At 25.7% G+C, this 24927-nt stretch overlaps 3 protein-coding genes across 3 annotated transcripts in view; 2 read left to right on the top strand and 1 right to left on the bottom strand.

Moving 5' to 3' along the window:
- Positions 1-1176: 1176 nt before the first annotated feature.
- LOC135931739 (uncharacterized) lies at positions 1177-14595 on the top strand. Its single transcript, XM_065469016.1, has 10 exons — positions 1177-1288; positions 4650-4918; positions 5326-5415; positions 5921-6076; positions 7694-7809; positions 10477-10710; positions 12018-12128; positions 12572-12652; positions 13772-13879; positions 14230-14595. Exons 2-10 carry the CDS (start codon positions 4753-4755, stop codon positions 14428-14430), a joined length of 1263 nt encoding a protein of 420 aa, XP_065325088.1. The 5' UTR covers positions 1177-1288; positions 4650-4752; the 3' UTR covers positions 14431-14595.
- On the bottom strand, positions 1514-2198 carry LOC135923440 (uncharacterized). Its single transcript, XM_065458183.1, has 2 exons — positions 2175-2198; positions 1514-2107 (listed from the first exon to the last, which is right to left on the bottom strand). The coding sequence occupies exons 1-2, from the start codon at positions 2196-2198 to the stop codon at positions 1514-1516; spliced, it is 618 nt and encodes a 205-aa protein (XP_065314255.1).
- An 8094-nt stretch (positions 14596-22689) lies between the features above and the next one.
- The window catches only part of LOC135925930 (FHF complex subunit HOOK-interacting protein 1B-like), a 91480-nt gene continuing 89242 nt past the window's right edge, over positions 22690-24927 (top strand). The window contains exons 1-3 of the mRNA XM_065461524.1: positions 22690-22781; positions 22825-22938; positions 22985-23158. Coding sequence (XP_065317596.1) covers positions 22704-22781; positions 22825-22938; positions 22985-23158 — 366 coding nt within the window. The 5' untranslated portion in view covers positions 22690-22703. The remainder of the gene's footprint in view (positions 22782-22824; positions 22939-22984; positions 23159-24927) is intronic.

Raw genomic sequence — 24927 nt, 5'->3', positions numbered from 1 at the left:
ACTTACATCGATAAAGGCTATTTCAGCCAAATTAAATATAAATAGATTTGGACAATTGAAAATATCAAAAAGTGGTATTTTATTTATAGATATTTATTTCTAATGTGATGATTCTCTCACTTATGGACATTCAGTGGATCTGTAGCAAAATATTTTATCCCAGGTTTATCCGCGTTATCTTAGTATCTTAGTGAATTTATTTTCACCTTTAGTGTTATAATTTTAAGAGGCCACATTGTTGAAATCTATTTCTTGAAAGCTTTTTTATTACATCAGTATATGATTAAAAGTTTAGGAAGGGTTTTTAGGGCTATAATATAATATCTATGCGTAGATATCAGACTACCTGAGTAGATTAAATGATTACCGAGCCATATAAAAGTATAAAATATTAAATGGTTATTGTAGTATTTCTTCACTAAAACTACCAGAACAGGAAACCGAAATCTGAATTTTGAAGATCTGAACATTTAAAAAAAACTCTTATATTTATTAAATAACTAGAAAATAATTGAGAGATCATAATTGAGAGATCAAAATTTACTCCCTTTGATTTGCAATACATTCAATTTCCTCCCTTAATTGCTTGGTCAGTATTTATCCTGGATTCATATTTTTTTGAGGGGATTGGTTTCAATACCTCTCTTTTCATGACCTATGATAGATCGATCTCGACTAGGGTAAATTCCAATTAGGAATTTTATCTTAAATATCATTGTAATTTTATTTTTTTTATGAATCATGAAATTGGCCAACAATTATCGCCAATATTTAGTTTTTTATTTGTGCCAATAGTCTTAAAGAAGGAAAAATAAATTAGCAAAAAGCAAAATTGATTAGCAAAAAACAAAATCTTTATGAATTTGTAATTTGTAATATTTAAATGTTTTAAATTTTCCTAAATTTTGCCTAATTCTGTCATTTAATATTTTATATTTTAATATTTCATAAAATTTTCATAATATTCTTAATGCTTTTTCATAAATCCTATTTAAAAACGACGAACATAGGTATTCATGACCATTTTATATCTCCGTTAAATGGCAACAGTAGTGAAAATGTGAAATTACCGGTTTCCCCTAAATTTTATTTTCATTTTCTCCACGATAGTCATTTTTATACCTTTCTATAAATAAAAAATTTTATCATTTAAAAATAAATAAAAGCAAATAAAAACAAAAATAAACAAAAAAATGATTACCTGCGTAAATTAATTTTTTGTAAAATAACATTTCTAAATTCGGCATCCAATGTTTATATAATTATTATTCTAATATTGTCAGTGCAAGTAATAGTAATAAATATGTATGATTTTTATTTTAAAAAATTTTTGAGAGAGAGTTTAAAATGTTAATTTTTAAGAAGGTATGTAACTTTTCTGAATTTCCAAAAATGTTTCAATTTATTTTAGTGAAACTTTTTGAAGTATTTCTAAAATTAATCATGCATTTTTTTATTTGATATAAAGAAAGCAAAAAATAAATTTATGGCAATATTTTTAAAATGCATTTTTTTAGTAGTCATTGCGGTAGGAATTATCATAAGATCCCTTGCCATATCCGCCTTGATTATATCCTTGTCCACTCTGCCCATATGCACCCTGGTTATATCCTTGCGCCCCATAGCTATATTTTTTTGCGGGAGGAGCACCATATGCATATTTTCTAGAGGAACCATACGAGGGATAATCACCATAACGGTTTGAGGAACCATACGAAGGAGAATCACCATAACGGTTTGAGGAACCATACGAAGGAGAATCACCATAACGGTTTGAGGAACCATACGAAGGATAATCACCATAACGGTTTGAAGAACCATACGAAGGATAATCACCATAACGGTTTGAAGAACCATAAGAATTTGGTGAATAGTCACTTCCTCCATAACTGGAACCATAAGAACTAGGGTAGTCTTTGTTATAACCTCCGGAATAGCTATCGTAGCCTCTGGAGTAAGAAGGAGAGTAGCTTCTAGAGTAAGAAGGCACAGGAGCATTATAAGATGTTTTGTCAGAGTAATCGTCATAAGATGGGTATGAGTTCGGAGCGCTATCTCCATAAGAAGAAGAATCATCCGTTGCTGAATAGTCAGAATCTGCTTGTGACTTGTACGATGAATCTAATGAAAAATTATGAACACTGATTGTTTATTTTGAAAGTATAAAAAATAACCTGAAGCAACTGCTGGAGCAACATAATCGCTCTTACCAGAACTGGAATCGTAAGCATTATTTGACTTGTTCTTAATGGCACCCCCATACAGGCCAACCGCGCAAAAGGAGAAGAAAATGGCTAACTATTTTTCAAAAATAAAAAATAAAAATCATTATAATTTATTATTATTCTAACTTTGAACATGGGTTTTAATAATTAATCTTGGATTAAAATTATTTCTAATTTTTTTATATTTTTTACTTTATATATAAAATTTATTTTTAACTTTTTTCTAAATTTTAAATTATAAAATAAAAAATTGCTGGTATAGGAGATTTTGAATGACTTTTATATTAAAACTAAAATTAACCTATGCAAATAATATAGAATATTTAATGAATGTTTGACCTTATTTTTTAGATGTCAAATTTTTAAAAAAAACTAAAATCTAAATATTATGACATTTTAGATGATATTCAAAACAGTTCCGATTTTTTAAAAATCCAATAACTTTTTGAAACAACGAATACCATATTATTTTAGGTCATATATAATATAATTATAATAATTTTAAATCACGAATAATAATTCAAATTTTATTAAAAAATTAAGATTTATTTGATAAATTTTATCAGATTCAAATTTTATTTTGAGAAAAAAATTAAGAAACATCAGATTCAAATTTAGTTTAAAAAAATAACTTGAAATATCTCCATAATGCAGAAAGATAATTTAAAACGAAATCTAACGTTTAATAAAAGAGGCTCTCTTCTTTATCAAAATTATTGTGCAGCTTTATATGTCTCTTTCCTTTCCTCACACTAATAAAATTTTCAGTACTCTAAATATTTTATATTGAGTATGCACTACTTTGCAAACAGTTTACGGCATATATCCTTTTAATTTATGACAAACAAATTTAATTAAATGAGATCTTCTCATTCCTCACCTATAATTTTATTTGCAAATTATAATTCTAACTTATGACCTAAACTAGCTTATATTTACAATAAATAGCTTTGTAAATACATGGAGATTTTAATTTTTCTTGGCTTGATGAGAAATCTTTTAACTTGTTTCATTTAGAAATAAAATTTAGTCAAATTATATCTGAGTAGGTATCATATTATTCTTGCTTTTATTTATTGTTATATCAATTGTGAATGCCAATAAGTTCAAATGGAACAATATTTAGTCTTAAATATCAGGGCCCTTACTATGACCCCTTGCTTAGGGGAGTGGAACAATTGTTTAAAATTGCATATTTCGATCTTATTTTTCCAGTAATCTTTTTCTTATAAGCTAATGTCATAAATTTATTTTTATAAATCTATATTATTAGAAATAATACAAGGTTAATCATTTTTTAAATTAAATTCATGAGCAGTTAAAGGAATATGATTTATGAAATTTTATGCAATATATTAAAATATAAATAATTTGTTATAAGTTGCACCCGATTGACGAATATAGCCTCAGCAAATTTTGCATAATCTTATTATTGAAAAATTTTCTTCTTCATTTTCCATGAGGGAGAACTCTTCGTATACATATTAACATAAAATCTTATGAAAACTCAATATTTTACTCTATAATATTTTGGGATCATCCCCAGATCCCGTGCCTGCATCACTGTTAATATTAATAATAGTTTTAGATTGGAAGTATTACTAATGGATATACTTTTAATTTAAATTGATAAAAATTAGAAATCTTTCTCTAATCGAATTTATTCTTCATTTATATAAAATTATAAGAAAATTTTTTTTATTTAAAAAACATATGATACTTAATTTCTCAAAAAGTGTTACATTTTATAAGGAAAACGGGATACTTTTCAAAGACTAATTAATATCGGCCGAAGGTGCGTATCAGTTATGCTTCCTTTTAATATGGACAAATTTTTTATTTCTAAGTGCAGAGCAGCCATAGTTTTGCCTTACTAAACACTTACTCAACTCAGCGTTCGATAAAGTTTTCAGAATTAGTGCTTTTAAGATTTGTAAACTTGCTGATCAAAATTTGATTTTGGTAATTTTCGTTTTTCTTTCTTTATGGCTGTTAAACTGATTAAAACAGTCATGTGTCACTAATGAAGCACTAAATATTGGCATAGATCTTAGAATTTGAATATTTTTAATTTGGCAAAGAGATGATGATAGATAATACATGAAAAATAAGTATTTTAAACATTCAAATTTTAAAAAAAGGAATTTTGGGGTATAGCACTTTAAATAAAAATATTAACCTTCCGAATGAATAAATCCTGGGCACGCCATTGAAGGAGAATATTAAATGTATTGAAAATCGGAGGTATAAGTTTAGCTCGCAAATGATTTATGGTTATTAAATAGATATAGAAGGAGTATTTTTTTAAATTGACACTATTTCTCTTTTTTTATTCCTATAAGATTCAGATTTCAATTTCCTAATTTATGAAAGGTTTAGTCATAGAGAATTCTCAATTAACCATTAATTTTTTTATTTTATAAGGGAAACTCGGTAATCCTTTAACCAACTACACATGTTTGATATCTACTGGAAAAAAAATTTCAGTCCATAAACTCCCCTCCCAAATTTTATATTATATATTTCGATGGAAGAAAAAAGCTTCCAAGAAATAGATCTCAACAATGTGACCCCTTCGAATTATAACAGTAAGAGTGAAGATAAGCTTACTAATTCATACATCTCCGATAAACCTGTGATAAACGATTTTTCTCCGGATCCACTAAATGTCCATAAGCGCGAAAATAATCCCGGTAGCAATGAATATTTATAAATATCGTTTTGTGATATGTTTACAAAACTGCCTAAATCTATTTTCATTCAATCACAGTAATAATTTGAGATATAAGTTACGTTACCCCTTTCTCATTAAATTAACTTATTTCTCCAACAATAAAATATTGTCTACGACATATTTACTCTAATTTTACAAATAAATTTTAGCTTTATTACAGCATGTAGTTTAATTCGATGAATTGATATATTTGTTCTTTTTTTCCAGTGTAATTTTAAATAACGCTGTAGAGGTAATAATCCTTAGTTCAAGCAAGGGCATTAATAATTAAGAACTACATTTTAAAGGGACATTAATTTGTTTATAAGCTTATAATGTTTAAAAATACGATTCAACAATAATCAATTGTAATCATCATAAAAATAGACCACTCCACAGCTCAAACCAATGAAGCTATAGTCAAACCCTACACCAATAGTGCTACAAGTCATTCAAATAATCCCGTAGTTAGCCGCGGTATATTAGACAAGGCTATAAATACATATAATGTTTTTTTTGACTTCGCGAAAATATAAACTTTTAAATTTGAAATTAAGCTTAATCCGATTATCAGCATCTCAGATCGTTAAAACTTTCATAAATATTCTCTCGGACTAGATCGGATTGGGACCTTGATCCTAATTTTCGGAACGGATTGGTCTCGAACCTCGACAAATTATAATATTATTTGGTTTTTATAAAATTATCTTAAAGAATAAAACCAAATATTTTCATTATCCTTAAGCACTTATTATTTTTCAGCTTACTTCGAAATATTCAACTTTTTCACTTATTTCTAAGATAAAACTACGAACCGGGGAGGAAAGAGAGGAGATTAAATCTTTGAGGAAACTAGGAGCAAATATGTAACATAAAGTTTTTCCTAATGTTTATACTATATTATATATATACTAAACATAATATATGATAGAATAATTAACATAATAACAAAAAAATATCTTTTAAATTTTTATGAATTCAGGTAACGGGCAATTACAAACGGGGCTGAGAGATCACAACGATAATGCTTCAGGTTGGTACCAATATGGTGTCGCATCAGTAAATATGATAAATAATGACAATTATGCACATTACAACAATCACAAAAGCCTGATTAAAGACGGCGGTAGCCCTTATGGTGAAAATTTATTTATATTTTAAACCTAATTATTTTTTTAATCTAACTCTATTTAGCATTTAAATGATGCACTTGATTGGTTGAAATAGGTATGATACTATAGTTTTATTTTCCATTCTTATCTTTTTTTAAATCAAACTAGGAATAATTTCGAAGAAGAAGGTAGGGGAGTTAGTAAATATGAATCTACTGCTCGAAATTTTAAAAAGAAATTTTTCAAATTTTTCCATCAATAATATATTAATATATATTTTTTTAAATTATTTGTATTTGACATTGAAAAATTATCGTTATAAATTAATATTCTATTGTTTTGTTTCTTTCTTTCTGAAATCTGCCAAAAAATTGAACTAGGCCAAATTATGATTTATTTCCATAAAACAAATGTTTGGAAGGGCCGGGCTAAAAAATACCACCCTTAGACGATTTTGAAAATTTGGGCGGCGATAAAAATATCACGGGTCCGACCGGGATAAAAACTTTTTTAATCTTCAAGGATGGAACAGGCCATCTCTAGTTCTTTTATTTTAATGATTTTTTTGATTTTTTAAGAATCATTCATTCATTATATCAAAAAATGATTAATTTAAATTTATTTTTAATTTAATGTAGAACAAACATAGGAAATAAATTTTATTTATATTTGGCATAAGTTGGTAATATTTAATTTGTTTGTCCAAAAGACATAAAATAACTGTATCAAATAATTAAAAAAATTATTTAAAAAATTTTTGAATCGAAGATGTCAAAGTACTCGAAACAGGTGATATTTCAAAATTTACTAAAAGGTGTGTTGTGTATAAAAAATAATAATGTATAGAGCATCCAATAACATTTATTTCAATCATAAGATCGACCGCTTAATATTACCGACGTTTAATCTATTTAAAATGTCAAATAAACATGGTAGATTGAATATGAGATAATTATTACTTCATAACCTACAGAACTCAAACGATACATTAAGGCGAAAGTTTAGGAACGTAAAAATATGTTAAATTTATTTTATTTTAAAGTTTATGGGTCCAATATTTCATAAATTCCGGGAATTAATTGTAAAATATTTTAATCTCGAGGAATGTTTAGATGCAGGGCTGCTTCGTCCATAAAATATAGGTCCATCCCTTAGTCCGAATATTTTTGTCGCGACAAATTTTACCTTTATGCATATATGGATTTTATTTATTTTTCACTATAATTAATGAATATGTGACATTTGTTTTGTTAAATATTTTGCGTGAAAATAAATATTTTTTTGCGATAATCATTATTATAATTTTGATCACTTTTAAATTTCTGTAACATTTATGATTGTTTTTCGGTGATGCATAAAATTTGGTATTTTTAATTTTTGCAATATGAAAATTTAATTTAAATAAATAAAATTATAGAAAAATATTATTTTTGAAATTTAAAGAATAGATATAAAATATTCTTTTAATTAAAAAGAATTTGAGTAAAAAATTTAAAACTAAACTTTGAATTTAGGTTTAATAATAATTTTGAATAAATTCTTAAAATTATTTTCATATCATATTTTAGTAATAAATGGAATAAAATATAGCATTATTAAATTATTCTTATTATTTAAATTTAACACAATATTTTCCGAAAAAGCAAGAGGTGATCTGATAGTGACTGTCTCACCCGAAAACCACTCCTGCGTATGGGTAACCCCTGCCAAGTTCAATGTGCACCGCGTGCCACCCGAATTTTTAGATCCCAAATTATCGGTAATTATTATGTTTATTTTTCTAAGATTTTTTTTTCAAAATTTATCTTGTGTAATAAACAATTGATTGTATCTTGGTAGATTCCATTTTCAAGGAATAAATATATATTTGGAGTTTGGATACAGTGTAATTTTTTTATCCATCCGTTTTAAAATTACCCCCCCCCCTCCCCCAAGAAATATGCGAATACCTAAAATAAACCACTCGCACTCTATAAAGTGTGGGTAATAAGTCGAATAGCATAGTCCCTTGTCGTAAAAATATTCTAATAAATAAAAACAAGTTTCTACTGAGATTCACCCACGAATATTTTAGCTTATTAGACAATTTTACTTATCCGATCATTATAATTTCAGATGCGCTAATCATATTATCAAGGATGAGTAGGGGAAATCGGGGGTATATAGAAGGTGTTTTGCTATCTTGTGATAAAATTTTATTTTATAAAATTAATAATTGTAATAGGCTCATTATTTGTCACAAAAAAAGACCGGCTTTCTACCTTTTTTACTGTTGGGGATACCTATTAGAAGTCTGCATTGGGCGGGTTTAGGCCCGTCCGCCCAGGCCCGCCCATCTAAGTGGGCTGGTGGGTGGGAGGGTTAAGAAATTTAAACATAGGCGGGCGGGTTAAAAAAATTTAAATTATTTAAGTAAATATTAATAAAAAATTGTTCTTATGAATTTTTTTGGATATTAAAAAATTAAATGTCCTTCTATCATAAAAACATTTTTCTTAAAATAAATAAACTTTTTTGAATATTTAAAACTACTTTGGTGAAAACGACAAGAAAAAGATTTGCCAAATCTATCACGATTAACAAGAAAAATATTGGAAATTCCTGCAACTAGTGCTTCTTCTGAATGAGGATTTAGCATTGCTGGAAGGTTTTTAGAACAAAGAAGAACGTATTTGAATCCAGAAAATGTCGATTCATTAAATAATTTATCCATAATATAAATTGAATATTTTTTTATGCTTAATATAGTAATTTCCTTAATGGACTTGGGTTAAAATTTTCTTTAAATAATGGGTGGGCGGGTAAAAAATTTTAGACTAATGGACGGGCGGTTAAAGGATTTTAGGCTGATGGGTAAGAGGGCGGGTATTTTTTTTTGAAAACTATCGGGAGGTTAAATTTTTAAAACATTGGGTGGGCGGGCTTATAGTCCAAAAATCTGCCCAATGCAGACCTCTAATACCTATGATTAAGTAAAAGTAATGTTTTAACAATTTAATTTTCACCCTGGATAAGATGATTCACGATTTTTGTCATATTTTACTAAAGTATTCGTAATCATTCGTGCTTGATTTTTTATGTATACTTTATTCTCAATCATTCTTGATAATACAAGAAAATAACTCGAGTTAAGTTCATCTTAAGAAATTTTTTTAATTTAAAAATATATTTCTAGCCCGGGTTTTTGGTCGGTTTCATCGACTAAAACTTTTAGTTGAGGTCGGAAGAACTCAATTAATTAACAATACTACTCGTCTAAATTAATTATCTAGCCTAGACAGTATATTAATAATTATTAAAGATAATTTCTAGTATAAAATATATTAAACTGAATCAATTATTCCAAAAAAGACAATAAGCAAAACAATTTAATAAAATATATTGATAGTGTATTATCTGAAGAGCAAAGTAAACTAGATATTGATTTGCAACAGCCCTTTTATATCAAATTTTTCTAAACCCAATGTGTATTAGGAGAAATTATTTCAATCTTTAAAACCACCATTTAAAATGCCTTCAAGATTCGGTAAAAATTTGTTAAACTTACTCTTATTTTAGGAAAAAAAGGAAATCTAAATCATCAAAATTAGCTTAAAAACTATGTCTCCTTGCTTCCTTCCATCCCTATAGCTCTTATTTTCCTTACACTTCTGTTCAATTTCATTGATAACAATCTTAAGTCATACCAATGGCAGAAGTGTCTGCTCTCTTATCGCAATTAAATTGATGGCTATAGAATCATTAGCTATTCCAAAATTTACATCAGAATTTTTTCATTAGCAATACTCACCCAAAAATGGCTACATCTCTAGAACGATCACTACAAATATAATCAGTAAAAATACCAAGATTTAGTTGAAAATTAAGGCCAAAACCTACTTAAAATATTTTTGTAGGGTTGTTGCCTGGGAAATTCTTTCTTTACAAATTTGCATTTTTGCCTCTTGTATCATAGCCCTAGGAGCAGTGAGTTGGCTTTTTTCTATATAAGCTAGGAACCCCGGACTAGTTTAAAATTTATAAAATTTGATAGAATACTTTAAATACTAAAAAAAATAAAGCTGGTAAAAAAGGGAGGAATAATTTATCAATATCTTTTAAACTATGTATATAAATACATCTTTGACCAAATTTAAAACAATTAGCCCTAAAGATGAAAAAGTTTTGGACGTTTACCTTTTACCCCATCTGCCTGATAGCCCGAGTCTCCCGCTGATTTGCATGCCATTTATTTAAAAAAAAAATTAGGTAAGGATTATGATTCTATTATTTCTTGTTAAAAAAATGAAACTATATACTGTAACTTTCATATAAAAAAAATGATATTTTTCTTTCTAAACAGCTTTCTAAATTGGACATTTTTTCATTTTATTTTTGTATTTTAAAAAAATTGATGTGTACATATATTTATTATTAAATGCACAAGATAACTGCGGACGATTTTAACATGGCCATGGAGTTCCTCACTAACGATTACAGGTTTAATTGCTACAACATGTGTTACCGGAGGATCATAGTGTTTTGGCTCTTCTTCGGACTTTTTATTTTGTTGGCCATCTTGTTTTCAGGAATGCGCGGTACCATTTTGTTTGGCATGGGGATCGTATGGTTACTCGTCAATACTATCGGTATATTTATGTGCTTGCTCATCAAAAAAAGGGTAAAGTAATTTTAACATGTCGCCAAAAATTCTACATCATAAAAAATATAAGCCGAGGCCGAAGAAAATGTTTGGAAACTAACCCCCCCCCCCTTATGAAAAACTTTTAAAAACAAATAATATTTAGATTGTGGCGATAAAAGAAAATTAAGTTAAGAAAAAAAATTATTATTTTGTTAAATCACCCAACTTTAACCAATTCTAATAAGTCTTATCTAAGCTTTTAGCCTATAAGGCCTGAACATCTAAGCAAAGATAGACAAATCTTCTGGGATAAATACTTAAGATAGGTGATTAAGCCTAACTGTAAAAAAGAAAATTAAATAAATTAGTTGTGTTATAAATCGTAGCATAATAGGAGCAGCCAGGTTGGGACATCTTTCGTTTAAACCTGAATAAATTCAATAATATTAAACTAATCTGAATAAATGAAACATTTTAAAATCCTCAGAATATAGGCTGATTAAAATAATTAATATATTTTTTATAGAAATAATATTTTTAGAAAACTTAATTTAAAAAAAATCTTTTTTTGGTCAAACCTTTCCGTATTCTGGGTACGTAGACCCAACAATAGGTCATGGTTGGTCCACGAAATGAGTTTAAATATTAAATTATTGATATTGTTATAATACGGCTTTAAATAATATTAATTTGAATAATATCATAAAACGCAATAATTTTTAAAATTGAATTGCTTTTAAAGGTTTTAAGAAATTTTAGAAATTTTTGTAAAAAAAAGTTGTAATAAAATATTATTTAATGTATATTATGTTAAAAATAATATTTTCAATTGATAAATATTCCTTGAAAATTATTTGCATTGTTTTAATCAAAATAAAAAATAAATATGCAATTATTAAAAGGACCAAAAATATCCTAAGACTAACAATGATAGCCCACTAACTGTACAAATAATATTCAGAATCATTTAACCCATATTTTATGATTCTGAAAAATTTTCAAATTAAAAAATAGGGTTTAAATTTTCCTAAAATTTATTTATTACGATTTTAATTTATAAAATGAAGTTTGCAATTATATTTTATTGTTTTTGGTATGCTAAAACACATTTTCATATGTAAAAATTAAAGTACTAAATATTAATCCTTTTTAGCCAATCACCATTCCCACTATTCAACATGCCTCGGTTTCCTCCAAATTCATAAAATTTCTTTTCTTTTTCCTTCTTGCTCACTATTTATATTTATTCATTTCTTTCATGTCGCCATTCTTTTGCTCAATTTCATCATATGTTATATCCGAATCTTAAAAATTTATGACTATGCAAAAAAATTGAATAAAAGATGAACAACAATTTAGACGATGCCGTTTCCGCCGTTAACAGAGTATTTATCAAAAAGAATGTTCTAGCGGGAATGGAGGACAAAGGCAAAATTTCCTGTCACAAGATATCGATATCCTTTTTTTTTATTACGGATAATTAATCAATTATAAATTTTTAACTAATTATAGAGCAAAAGTATTTGTAATATCCCATAAATTACCTTTTAATTTAAATAATAAGATCGGTAGAAAATTACACCCACTGGCTGGATAATCTTTTACGATTTTTAGTTCGAGTCGTGAGCCAGATTTGAACAAAGATTTATCGGGTTATATCGGATAGAGATAAGATGGCAATCTTGTTAAAAAAGTTAAAGATTCACACCTATCCGATCTAGACGGTCAAAGAAAATTTTTTTTTAATTCTCGGAGCAGGGCCGAACTTACTTTAAAAAGAAATATATGTGTATGGTTCCTAAGACTTGCATATCAAACTTAGGCAAAAAATGCATCGATTATTGACTTAATAAATATTTTCCTTAACCACAATTACCATTGAAATTTGAAACTATACCTACATTTCGTGTATTATGATATGGAAAGTTGTATGGGAGAAATAATTCGAGTATTAGAAAAAAAGGGTCTTAAAAACAAGGTTAGATATATATATGTTTTTTTACAATTGTTTAAATATCGAATGTATGAGCAAATGAATCAATATATCAATAGAATATCGGTAGATATATGTATATATATATATCTTGAGTGATTAAATTAAATTTTATTTTATAAACCCTAAATTGACTAATGCCTTAAGAATTCCTATGCTTATTTTTAAAGTGCTGTTTGATATGACTAAACTATGTAAGATGGCAAAATTTTGGAAATGCACATAAAATGATGCAATAATAAGCAAATTTATCCAATATAAATAAAGATTATGACAATTGGTACCTTTGTGAATTACATTGGCACTGAGATTTTACTAAAGTTTATTTAAAAAATATATTTTTGACTATTAGACCAAGTAATAAAGTTTTAAAATGACGGTTATGACAATTTTACATTTTAATCATAAAAGATACTAACAAATATAGTTAAAAATAAATAAATAAGTATCATAAAAGGTGCTAGATTCATAATGAGAGAAAATCAAAAGTCAAAAAGAAATTTTAAAAAAATCGAAAAAAATGTACTTAATAATTGAGTAATTATGTTAAAAAAATTAATTTAAATTTTAAAAGAATTAATCAAAAGGCTGAAAAGTTTAAATAAAATCCTCAAAATCAAGTGGAAAGGAGAGAAAATCGAAATGGGTCAAAAAATGAAGTGTAAAAGGAAAAAAAAAGAATTTATATTACTAATAATAAAATAAAGATAAAATTAATTTTGAATTTAAAAAAATATCGAAAAGGTACTAAATTGAAATATATCGAAAAAATACTCAAAATAATGGTTGAAATAAAAGAAAATCTGAAAAGGTGAAAAAATGGGGTAAAAAGGAAAAAACCCAAATAAAATCTCTCAGAAATTGATTAAAAAATCTAAGAATAGGTGAAAATTAATAAAAATTACTGAGAAATTTTAAAATTAATACTATCAAAAGAAGTACTTAAAAATTGATTTCTACTAAAAATTTTGCGTCATTACAGTTACTAGTCGCATTATTAGAATTAGAATGTAACTAGTTATAGATATTTTTTGCAAAAATATAACTAGGTACACGTATTTTGTTTAAAAACACTATATTTAAAATTATATTATATACATTTAGATATATGAAATTAGTAATTCTAAAATCAGAAAATGCCTGAACCTCAAGAATGACGATTTCGAAGAAATAATTGAAGGCTCAACTAATTACAAACTCAATAATTATCAGGTTTTTTATTTAAAATCCAAATATTTTGGGAATTTCTAGTTACAATTATTTTATATCTAACTTTTAACAAGTATTATCCATGAATAATCCTGCCTTTGGGGGGTGAGCAGAAGTTTATAAACTAGGACGGGGTAGCCCATAAAATACCAATCTGCCCAGTTATATTTAAATCTAAGATTGATAAGACTGGGCCGTCGAGTTTGACCGACTATAACAAAAAAAGTGAAAACTAGTTAAGTAAAACTGACAAATTGGGTCAAAGTGTTTTAATACTCATACATTAATGAAGTATAAGATGTAACTGTTAAGTGCACTTAAAAAATGATAATAATGATCCATGAAAAAAAAAGAATTACGCCGAAAAAATATTATTGAGAAACTCACAAAGTTACGTTCGAAACCTGATGAGAGGTCGTCTTACTATACCCCATCCCGAGTTGCCACAGTCTAAAACCATAAGACATGTCAAGGGAAACTTTTGCTTGTGTCAATACGTGGAAGATTACTATTTAATTAACAAAGAGAGGAGGTGGTATAATGTGTTTATATGATAAATATAGATTTGTTTGAGCTTTATCATAGAATCTTATAATACTAATGTGAAAATATTTTTTCCTTTCCGAAGGTAGTCTCGAGAATTGTTACTTTTTTTTTATCTATCCAATAAAGAATCTCTCATAGTCGGAGTTTCTTAAATAAATAAATTTTTTATAATATTTACCTTGTCACATTTGATAACTTTTAACGGATATTTTTTTAAGTCACTTGAATATTCAATATGCCATTTATATTTTCTAGAAAAATCTATTTTTAAATTTATTTAATTTAATATTAATAATATTTAAAAAATATATATATATATCTAAAATTTAAATATCCTTATCCAACATCCGTCCATAAAAATCTTTTTAAAAATAATTAAATAAATAATGTATTTATTATATTTAATATATTAATAATAACCCTAATTCAGATCTCTATGGCTTTTTAATTTTAACCACTTTGCGTAAATTATAGATGGCTCTATATTTCACATGATTTTGTTATGTACATTGTACACACTCACACAAAAAATTTATATTTCTTCCAATTTTATATTCTTTTTAATCCAAATCACATTTATTTTCCTTCTAGTTTTATACTTTTTTCTTCATTTTTTTACTTTTGTGGAAATATATATTTATTATTTTATTTTTTAAAAAAAACACTATCATTGTTATATGTATTTTATTTGTTACAATTTATAAAATCAAAAAAATGTTAATATTATAAAAAAAATTATATAGTATACTTTTAATCTTAACATTATAATTTCCCTGTCCATGATACTTCTATAACGTGAACATGGTGAAACTTTAACCTTATATTTAATAAAGTTAAATATACAATTTGATGAACTCACATTTTTTTACATAGCAAAATTATTAATTAACACTTTGTTTAAAATGATAATATTCCATACGATTGTAATGAGAATCATGAAATAACATACCTATATTTATTTCAATTTATATTAATAAAATGTTTTCACTTATCGAATAGAGAGAGATCTCTAGATTAACGTAATAATTATAGTTGGATGATGGCGCAATTGCCCAATCGACAGGCACTTGTCGCTAAGCTTTGAGGTGCCAGTTATTTATTTATGTCATTTTATTAAAATTAACGTTATTTTTTTTTAAAACTAGCTGCTAATTTTAAAAATATAAGATATAATTTAAAAAGTCACAATGATTTTGTTGAAAAGAACAAATTATTTTAATTTACTAAATTGATAATATTAAATACTGAAAATTTATAAAACAATTATTTTTATGTTTTTAATTTATAGAAAATAATTTTGACCTACATTATTTGATTATTTATATATTTCTTAAATAAATTTTAAATTATCTTGCAAAAAACTTGTCTAATTTGTCATATTCCTTTTTAAAAAAAATCTATAGTCAATTTCATTATATCTAAGGCTGCATTCAAATTGGAGACGGATCCGTTTTTTACAACCGTTCCGTCAAAGGTCAATCTCATTAAAAATGATATATATGATCAAAGTGCGTCCGTTTCGATACCTTCCGTCTTAAAAACGGATCCGGCAAATTTTGAAGTCAAAACATTTTGACTTTTTGATCCGGCAAATTTTATAGAGCATTATAACGTTACTTAGAATTTTTTAAAAATGAAAATCAATATATATATCATTTTTAATGAGTTTGACTTTTGACGGAAGGAATGTAAAAAACGGATCCGTCTCTACTTTGAATGCAGCCTAACTTATTGATATTTCAATTCGTGTTAAGCTCAGATATGCCACAAGCCTATTTAACTACCTTTTTATGCCTCTATTACACAGGCAGAGCCAGGGGGGAGGCAAGATGAAATCTCCCTTCTTCATAAATATGTCACTTTTTGTAAATATAATTTTAAACTATTAAAAAATATCCTTCTTAGTCCCCTCTCCACCTCCTGTCCCCAAAAATGTATGCATATATCTTAGACATCTGAAAGAAAGAATGTAAGTTAATAATTTTTTAAACTAAATAAAACTGTAATATTCATATTTTTTAGAAATAGGATTTATATATAAAAAAAAGTAAAACCAAAAATGTTTTTTAAGAAATGAAATATAAGCCAAAGATAATTCTTAAGATAAGTGAGATTTTATAATTACTATTAATAGATCCATAAAATTGCTAAATATTATTATATATTAAATATAATTTTTTTAAAGTGAATTACTTTAATTATTCTTCTTAATAAAAGTAAAATTTAATTATAAAATTATTAATAAAATTAAAATATAAATTAAATAAAAAATATTAACGCACAATAACTATCTAATATAGTAAATCAAATAGTTTTACCAAATATTAAATTATATTTTGATATGGACATCATAAAATATCTTTTAAAGAATGTAAATGAAAAGGTTATATGAAAGATCTGTAAATTTTATTATAATAATTTATTGATCATTATTACTATAGTCAAAAGTATTTTGCAAACTGGTTAAATTTGCTTATATTTTAAAAATATGTATATAATATATTTAGGAACTTTACCATTTGATATAGGCAATTATGTTCAATTAGATGTAGCTCCCAAAGACTTTAATATATTATAGAATATATATAGACATCTAATAACTATCAATTTCCTCGAGATATTTCTAAAAGGAAATTAAGATTCAAATTGAATTGGTTTCAACCTTGGCCTTAGTTAGCCTACTCACCTTAACAGTGGCCTATTGTATAATTGTGTTTTATTTGGACCAAAATATGCTGATAAATGTGAACAAAAATAAAGCGACATGTGAACTGCCATTGGAAAGATGCAGGAGAGAATTTTTAAAACCATCAAACCAATTTATACCATAAAAATACACAGAATATAACATCTTCTCTGCGAGCAATTAATGCTAAGGATAGAGATTCTATAACTCATATAAAAGGTAAACAAATAAATTATTATAAGAGAGATCCACATAGGTACTAATTTAATGAGCTAACCATTAGGATCTAATATTTTATACCCTTATAATTATATTTTTTTATAAAGATCATTAAAAAATATAGCAAGTGAAAATAGATTAAATATTTCCTGTAATAGATGCAATAATTACAAGTGGAAATCAATATATGGCATTATGAGGGCATCGAGATTCTAGTTTTATATTTAAGGATGATACAAATGAAAATGATGTGAATTTTAGAGCTATTCTCCGAAACTGAGCAATTAGAGATGATGAGCTCAGGGTTAACTTATTGAATGCACCAAAAAATGGCACATATTTAAACCCCACTATTTAAAACGTATGAGAGGCGAATGTCTTCAATTTATTTTCATCTTTTAATGTAAATTCTATGCGGGGACATGGATATAATGGTGCTCCTGGTATATGTGGCCATTTAAATGGGGCTCAATCATATATAATGAAAAAATACCCTACTGCAATTTATATTCACTGTGCGTCGCATTCTCTAAATCTAGCTATTTTTGACTGTTGCTCAATTCCCGTTATTCTGAGTACCATGTGTTTATTAAACTTTTATTTTAATTATAATCTTATATTTGAAAGGTCACAATTGTAAAAATATGTTCAATTGAGTGTAAATAAAAGAAAGGTAAAATAATAAACTAAAATAAAATTAAAAGAGAAATTTTTTAAAAAAGGAAGTTTTTCCAAAATTCCCTAGTTCTTATATTCACAAAATTATAAATATAAATATCCTTCCTTTAAGCTTCATTTACATAATCTGTTATAATAAATAATATCAAAATAATTTGAATTGGGCATTTTTTTTTGTTTGAAAGTACATCTGAATATTACACCAATTTGAAAAAATATTTCTTGTTTAACTGAATATTACAACAAAATGTATGATATGTTCAAATATCCAAAGAGATATAATTTCCTCAAGAATTGTTTGGCAAAGAAAGAATTTGGGAACAGTTACCTGTCATGTGCCCAACAAGATGGATCCTTGAACCAGTTGCAGTTTTTCTTGTAATAGATCCGAAAATTGTTGCAATAGAGGAAATACATAAATGGACCGTCAGTGGTGGCTGAATCTAATGGAATATTGAAAGCAATTCAAGATCCTGAGTTTTTATTGACTGTACATTGCATTAACATTCTCTTCTGTCACACAATATTATTATGCAGATGGTTCAAAAAAAGGTGCATTCATATTATAGGATAATAACCATGCCAAAAAATGTATCGAGGCATGTTACATGGAATAATATTCCCACACAATCAGTTTAACAAAATTACGATTTTTATACCACTTATGGATACATTTTTAACTCAAATTAGAGAACTCTTATTGAACCATAAAATATTGCTCAATAACTTTCAAATTTTGTTATCTTATCCATGTATAAGCATCTCGGATGAGATTAGAAATAAGATTCACTATTTATATACGTTTTATTTCAAGATATGGTAAGCGAATTGGAAGTAATAACTGATTTTAAATATTGGTATGCAAACATAAAAAGAATGAACATTAAGCCTGATAATGCACTAAATGCACTCAATATTTGTAAACATACATTAATAAACTTTCTGAAAATTACAAATTCTTTCATATTTTAGCATGCCTCCCAATTACAACATCTACAAATGAAAGAACTTTTTCAAATTTACAAAGATTAAAATTATATTTGCGAAATACTACCTCCCAAAATAAATTAAATGGTTTAACGCTATTAAATATTCATCGGAATTTAACACCAGTTAATGGAAACTAACACCAGTTAATTCTGAAATAATGAATGAATTTTCAAATTATAAAAGAAAATTAGATATAACATTAAAATTATTACCACGTTTTTGCATGATCTATTATTTATTATATTTTTTATAAACTAATTAAAATATTCCAGGCTTATTTTTTGATATAATCTCTTAACCTATTTCGTATATTTTAAATAAAGAATTTTTTGTTAAAATAAACCTCCTATCTTATAAAAATATTATATAACTAATATAGACTAAGGAAATCCGTCAGCCCAAAAAGAAGTGTGGAGCTTCGCCCCATAAATTTATAAATCCCTCCTCCCCCCCCCCTTAGGAAAAGCCTGGCTACGCCTATGCTATATTAAATATAAATATCAAAGCTACACAACATTAAGTCTTATATTTTAAAAGATGATAGGATTTTTTATAATTATAACAATAGTAAAATTTAATTTAGATATTTCGTTCATTTAATTTTTTTAATTGCTTTTGTGGTACTGAAATTTTGTGTTCTATATTGAATCTTGTTATCAATTTTATTAATTTTCGTATTTTGCTAATAAATTTTAAGTGGATTGAAGATTAAACTAAAATATATTCTATAAGCAATACATATGAGCCTAAGATTTAGAATAAGTACTTTCAAAAGTTTGCAAAAATCATGCTTTGAACTGCATCATATCTAATTTATATCAAAATTTTGAAAATATAACTCCATTTAAAATTTAATGAGATTTAAATTACTTCTATATTTTGAAAAGAAAAAATAACTTCTATGAAGATCATGGAAACATAAGACAAAAATATCTTGAATAGGGGAAAGAGAAACCTTAATGTATATCAGGTCAAGTTAATTTTTGATAATTTAAAATTCGATATTTAAGATTAAGCCTAAGACCTGCTGTAATTTTTGCTTATAAATGGTTTATATATATTGATTGAAATAAATTGATGAAAAAACAGCAAGTACCAATCATTCATTACATATAATTTGTTGCTTCTATAATTTTCTTTTTAGCATGATGCCAATTTTTGCTATTATTTATTTTGCCAAAATTGTTTTTTTTAAAAATAACTACCAAACGGGTTGAAGCATTTTACATATGAAATACGCATTGTTTATTTACATAAATTTCTGAAATAACGCTTTCAAATGTTTGGCTAACTTTACTCTTAAGATGTGATATATAGTTTTTTTTTGGTTTATAATTCGGTTACTTTGTATATAGCTAGCGAAATTCATCGAACAATTAATAAGATCTATTAATGCAAATCAGATAATTAGAACTTCTATATTCTCCGTTCTGGCATTTTGCTAATTTTGTTAATTTTGACGATTTATTTATTTTTAACCAATTATTCTTTATCTCTTTCATCTCTCTCTTCCAACTACCAAATAGAATAAAGCAATATAATATAATACACTTAATGGATTAATATATGTTTCAGAGTTAGTGTTTCCGCTTGGCTTACTTTAAGCTTAGAGCGTGATGTCTTAGTTTACATTATTTTTAACTCAGTTTCTTTTTGTGGTTCTCATATTTGTTGAGTAAATTGAAAATATTGTTCAGGCCAGATATAATTTTATTTCGCATTTTAGCAAGATATTTATTTTGGCAATTTTTATTTAATTGCACTGTCTACCAAACGGAATAAATGAATATACAATTATGGTCTAAACCTTGATAAAATTGAATGAATAAATGCTTACAGTCACTTTCTAATCTTAAGGTTGAACAAAATTTTGTTACTAAAGATTTTTACCTTGATAATGGGTACTAAATTGGTTAAAGTTAAACACTAAATATATTTTAGAATTAGGGCTTGTTTAGCCAACTTTAATGGAGATTATATAAAGATCTATAAAAAGTCAATAAAATTTATAGGAATTTTTAAAGTAGGGACTCTACCGTAAGCCAGGCAAAAGAGTTTGGAAGTGAAGCTCCGAAAAATCATAAACCCCCTTAAAAATTTTGAATAATCACAATCTAGAAGCCTTTATAATTTAGAATTTATTTTCAAATATTTTAGAATATTTTTTTACCAATTCATTCATTTGATTTTACATTTTTTTAGTTAAAACACGTTAAATTAATTGGAAAATAAGTAAAAATTTTATATAAAATTATCAGAAAATGATCGCATAATAATTATATCAATTCTTGCTAGATTCATTTGCAGGGGCGTCGCTAGCCTTCACAATCTCAGGGGCTCAACTAAAAAAAATTTTATGGGGGTGAAGCCCCCCAAACCCTCTAATTTGCGGGCCTTCGGCGCGCCTTTGCGTGCGCCTTTGCCCGGACTTCGGCCGGGTTTTATATTAATATATTATACTTATTTAAAATTTGTTAACTCTCAACAATTATTCTGATTTTCATATTTTGTCATTTATTATATTATGCATACAAAATAAACTGACATATAAAAAACGACATAGTCCAATAATATAATTCTTAGCAACTTACATTGACAAAAGGTTATCAAACTAGTAAAGCTCTCTGTTACCATTTTAGACAATGTTTTATAGAATGGACTAATAAGGAAAAATTTATTGGGCTAAACCCAATCAACAATTTTTGAAGGAGAGAGTATAAACCCCCAATCCAAATCATAAAACTATAAGGTGGTTAGAGCTTCCTCTTAGATGACATGATGGAAGCTAGATAAGCAATCGAGAAAATTATTGTGAGATATTAAATTTCTAAAAGATTATCTTCCATTTTAAATGGTATATAAACGACTACACAGTTGACCATTATTGTCTATCTAAAATATGCAATTATATTCTCTCAGCCGTATAGTAATAATCTTAAATTACATAGCAACACAAATAATAGAAGCTGGTTAATTTGCAGTAATAGCCATGACACTCAATGATGTAAACCAATATCAGAATTTATTATGTTGGATAAATTGATAAATATAAAACACTAAAAATCTTTGGAAGAAATAATTATGCAAATATATTGAAGCCTGGAGTTATTTATACGACAATGCCATATTAGAAATGAAACATTTTCTAGCTATAAAATAAGGACTAGAATATATGTTGAAACAATTAAGATTTTACATATTGTCACACCACTTTGATATATTATATGCATATCTTAATAGTAGTTTGTAATAATATTAAAAATATACTTGTATTAAAAATTTAACTCAAGAATGTTTTTCGAAAAAGAAAAAAATAGCTTTCCTAAAAACACGTAAAAAAAGAAAGAAAAAGATATCAAATTTATTACATCTATTGAAGGATGAATATTTTGGCTTAAATAATATTTTTTGGCTAAAATCATAATTAGATCGTTAAAAAATTAACCCAAATCGGGCCTTTTTAACAACATTAACCCAAAGTACCTAGCTTCAATTTACACCACTAAGTTATATTTAAAAAATATAAATTTTAATAAAGTAAAATATATATATTTATAAAATATCAAACTTATTAAAAATATAAATGAAATATAAATATTTATGTATATATTTTGACGAGGACAGAGCTCAACTCAGTTTCCTTTTTCTGTCTATCATAAACTTAAATATTCTGCATGCGATCGATTTGTAAAAAAGGATTCTTTTTATATGCCTAGTATGGAATGGTTTAAAACACCATCAGATATGATATCTAGAACAAAAGATGATAATTTTAATAGTTTTAAAGTAAAACTATAAAGAATTTATCTTAATCTATTTACTTTTATAGAAGTTTTGGGATGACATAGATACAGTCATATTAGATAATCCAAAGGCTTATTTGCTTACAGAAGAATTAATTAAAATACTTATAAAGCAGATGAAAGATATCTCTGTTATATTAGTTAAAGATAATATATTTCAATTTTATATATTTATATATAATTTAGGAGGACTCTTCTGTATACAAAGATTTACCAAATGATCCATTTTTTGATTTTTTCCTTACACATGATTCTTTGCACAAATTTTTTGTATGGTCTTTAAATTCTGGACAACATTTTGAAACATTAAAAATTTGCCAATTGAAGATATATCAGATTCTTTTATCAACATATCGCCAGGTATTATTCATATATCTGTTTGTTACAATGTTTTATTTATTAATCCTCATTAGATTTTATTTATATTAACTCATAGATTATGATTTTTTTGGGAATTTAAAATTAGATCATTATTTATTTTTTGATGTTAACATCAAAAAATAAATAATGATCAATTTTATACAAGGACATTAGCATTTGAGTCCTGCATAGCTATAAATCCAGTGATGACATGAATAAAATATTGGCCTTCTCTTTGGCCTAAAAAACATTTTTGTATTTTTTCATATTCCTAATTTTTTTTTGTATGATCAAATATCAAAATTAAAAAAATAAGAAAATTTTAAAAATTAAAATGTAGGAAATATTTACTATTAACTTTTCTTATATTATTTTATGTTAATTAGAATAAAATAAGTTAACATCATTAAATTATCAAAGCTATTACTGAATATTAATTTAAAGGAGTATAAAATATATTTTAAGTTTAAGATTTTTTTTCCTATTATCAGTTAAAATGAAAAATAACATCAAGTTAATTAAAATTTATATATATTTCATAGCTTCTTTATAGTAATAAAAAGATTTAATTTTATTGAAATATAAAAATACATGTCTAAATAATAAGGCTGTGCTGAAATTTTTGCCAATATTAAAATGACCTGTTTATAAATGTATATATCTTAAAACTGGCAACAGTTTGGCAGCTCTTTTTATGCATGAATTTCGTAATCCATATTAGCTTAAAATTTGTTATAAAACAAAATTTACAAGGAATTATTAGATTGGTTATCAAAAATTTTTTCTATATTGGATTGGCAAAAATTATTAACCAAACCAAAACATAAATTCAAGAGCATAAAACCCATCAAGAATGATGTGAATTAGAATTTTATCCTTAATTGTGGAAGAATCAGAAATTTTCCAATCTATAATATACATTTATTCTTTAACACTTTAAGATTATCTGTTTTTTAACACATTCACATTTGTGGCCATATAAAAAGAGAAAATAATTTAATAAAATTTATAATATTAAAAATTTTACTAAAAAAGTTAGATATTTCTAATACACAAATTTTTATACATTAGTCTGATATTTCTAAGTAGGAATTTCTTATTACTCAAATCAAATAATCTTTGACTTGAATTTATCTACTCTTAATCAAATTCATTAAAATATATAGTATTTTAGGACCTTTACTTTTTAATATCTTTTTTAATTGGTTAATGAACTTTACATTAATTTTATTTTAATTAGTTAAATAAATAGACACAATATTTGGGACTTTACTTTTTATATATCTTAATTTGTTATCGTACTTTAACTTCATTTTATTTTAATTAATTAAATAAAAATAGACACACTTATACATACTAAATATTTATTTTGTTTTGTTTTAAATCACAAAAAATATATATAATATCATATTTAAAAAAAACATAAATGCGTTTTTCAATTATTATTATTATATAATAAAAAAAATAAGCAAAAATTTATTTATAATAATATTGAAAATAATATATATTACTTAACATAATATAACATGTACACCCTTTTCAAGGTAAAACCTGGGGTACATGTAATAAATTTAGTGATACTTAGAATATTACATATATATTGTGTTTTTTTAAAAAAAAACAATCATTAAAAACGAATGCTATACATACTAATTAAATTTAAAAAAAATCTAATATTAAACAATACATTAATTTAAAAAAAAACAATTACGTGCATTTATTAACATATCTTCCATTTCGTTCTATATCCCCTCAGTCACAGTCATACT

This window comes from Gordionus sp. m RMFG-2023, chromosome 1, assembly GCF_954871325.1.
Source record: "Gordionus sp. m RMFG-2023 chromosome 1, tfGorSpeb1-WG-v2, whole genome shotgun sequence".
Taxonomy (NCBI): Eukaryota; Metazoa; Nematomorpha; class Gordioida; order Chordodea; family Parachordodidae; genus Gordionus; species Gordionus sp. m RMFG-2023.
The sequence above is the reverse complement of the archived record's forward strand: the minus strand, read 5'-3'. Positions and strand labels throughout refer to the sequence as shown.